The 2,579-nt window shown below is 43.2% G+C and overlaps 1 protein-coding gene across 1 annotated transcript in view; it reads left to right on the forward strand.

Annotated features, from left to right (window-relative positions):
- The window catches only part of Racgap1 (Rac GTPase activating protein 1), a 32,848-nt gene that overhangs the window by 8,408 nt on the left and 21,861 nt on the right, over positions 1–2,579 (forward strand). Inside the window, exon 2 of the mRNA XM_005354030.3 lies at positions 178–265. Coding sequence (XP_005354087.1) covers positions 181–265 — 85 coding nt within the window. The 5' untranslated portion in view covers positions 178–180. The remainder of the gene's footprint in view (positions 1–177; positions 266–2,579) is intronic.

A 2,579-nucleotide genomic window follows, 5' to 3' on the forward strand; every position in this document is an offset into this window, starting at 1 on the left:
AAAACAACAAAAAAAAAACCCAAAAAAAAAACCCCTATCTTGAAAAACAAGAAAACAAATAAAAAGTCTTGAAATGGTGGCTGCCAATAGGAGAGCCCAGGTATTGGTAGATTGTTACTGAATTTTCTGTAAGGGGGAGAAGGCAGCTTCCTTAATGTATATTTGATTTCTTGGCAGAAGATGGATACTACAATGGTGAATTTGTGGACTCTGTTTGAGCAGCTTGTGCGCCGGTTGGAGATTATCAATGAAGGAAATGAAAGCAGTAAGTCATTCTGATCTGGTCTCTGGAGGACGGGGAAGGAGGACGGGTGAGATAAGAAGGAAACCAATCAGATTTCAGCATTTGGTTTGTATGATGCTGACTGAAATGTCTGAGATCTGAAAGTTGGTGTTCTTTCAGTTTCCCTAAGAAGACAGTGCTGGCCAAAGGGTGCTGAGCACTCGTTTCAAAGGACCATTAAAATTTATTCTATGTAACTCATTTTTATTTTTTTAGTTTTTTGAGACAGGGTTTCTCTGTGTAACAGTCCTGACTATCCTGGAACTAACTCTGTAGACCAGGCTCAAACTCACTGAGATTCACCTGCCTCTGCCTTCTAAGTGCTAGGGTTAAAGGTGTGCACCACCACCGTCCAGCTATATTACTCTTAAAAAAAACCCTGTGTATGTGGGTACCTACGGATGCCAGAAGAGGGCACAGGGACTTCTGGAGCTGCAGTTACTGCAGTTATTGGTGGCTGAGAGCTGTCTGACGTGGTGCTGGAAATGAGCGCGGGCCTTCTTTACCACTGAGCCATCCATCGTGTTTTTTTTTTTTTTTAAAGATTTATTTATTTATTATGTATACAACATTGCTTCCATGTGTGCCTGCAGGCCAGAAGAGGGCACCTGATCTCATTTCAGATGGTTGTGAGCCACCATATGGTTGCTGGGAATTGAACTCAGGACCTCCGGAAGAGCAGTCAGTGCTCTTATCCTCTGAGCCATCGCTCCAGCCCCTCCATCGTGGTTTTTAAGTGAACTTTACCCAACTAGCTAGTTTACTCACTTTCTTGCTTACCAAGGGTCTCTTTCCATAGAATAGTTGGTATTAATTACCAATTTCTTATTGATTCCATGAGTGTGTTGGTTTTTGTTTTCCCTTTTTAAGAGGGTAGGTCTCATACTGTAGCCCAGACAACTGAAGTTGCAGCAATCCTCTTACCTCAGATTCCTGACTACAGGCACAAAGCTACCTCATGCAGATCTGCTCTTCATGCTTCCAGACAAGCTCGCCTCCAGTTCACTAGCCCAGACTTGCCTAAAATTCTGTTCTTCCTGCCTCAGCCTCCTAAGTTCTGCTGGTCTTGGAACTTACTGTGTAGATCAGGCTGGCTTTGAATTTACAGAGATCTGCCTGACTCTGCCTCCTGAGTTCTGGGATTAAAGGTGTGTGCCACCACTGCCAAGCTCTAAGATAACTTTCATACTGCCCTACTTTCTAAAATTGGTCTGCTACTAACATAAGTTCCCTTATGACTCAATTTCTTTCCCCTCATCTCCCTGACTGTCCTGGAACTCTCTCTGTAGACCAGGCTGGTCTTGAACTCAGAGATCCACTGACCCCTGGCTCCCAAGTGTTGGGATTAAGATGCATGCCACCACACCCAGCTGACTGGGTTCTTTTGAATGAATTGGTATACCAAGTTGGAAGTTCATTCAGATTTAAAATTGCTTGTATGTTGTACATTTCTGTACATGGTTTAAATTTGTATAGGAAAAAATGCCCTCTCTACCTAAAAATCTGCTGACTTTATGTGAATGTGGCTTAGTTTTATCTGTAAACAGGGTTTGACCAGCAGTAGCCACAGCTTGGAATCTTGCAGTATGTTGCTGGTGGAGAGTGATGCTTGTATATAGGTTGAAGTTAGCTCGGGAATTGAAGGCACTTGTGCGTATTGTAAAGTGGTCTTCACCAGCAGCGGGGGATAAAATGAATGCTGCTGGAGAGTGATTCTGTCATTGCAGATGTTTGAGCAGAGTCCCCTTTCTGCTTCAAGAGCTTGTGTGATCATTTCTGCTTTTACACCAGAGTATTTACTTCCCCTCAAGGTATTGTTAAACAGCAAAAGCAATTGGCTCTTTACTTTCTGATCAATATTTGTATAATTATTACTGAATGGAATTACAGGCCTTAGATATCTGTAATATTAATCTACATCTACTAGAGCGTATTGTAGCAGTTGTACTTGAATTTGCTGTGTAACTCTGGTTCAGCAATGTGTGACTGTAAAGGAGGCTGTTTTTGTTTTATGTGACTGTCCTGGTGTGTGACGGCTGCCCCAAAGGTATCCCTCTTTGATTGCCTTCTGTTCATGGGCTTTCAGCGTTTGTGGCATCCAGAGCCAGGTGACTAATGAGTTATACTCTATAGCAGATGCCCTGGGTAAGCCAGGACTGTGCAGCCTATTGGATCAGGAATTGCTTCCCTCTCAGGTCTTATCCAAAGTGACAGAACAGGTTGGTGCCTGGTCATGTTCGGATATGTTTGACTATAGTCTAGCAAGACTTTATATTTGGAGCCGGGCGGTGGTGGC

Source organism: Microtus ochrogaster, chromosome 15, assembly GCF_000317375.1.
Source record: "Microtus ochrogaster isolate Prairie Vole_2 chromosome 15, MicOch1.0, whole genome shotgun sequence".
Classification (NCBI taxonomy): domain Eukaryota; kingdom Metazoa; phylum Chordata; class Mammalia; order Rodentia; family Cricetidae; genus Microtus; species Microtus ochrogaster.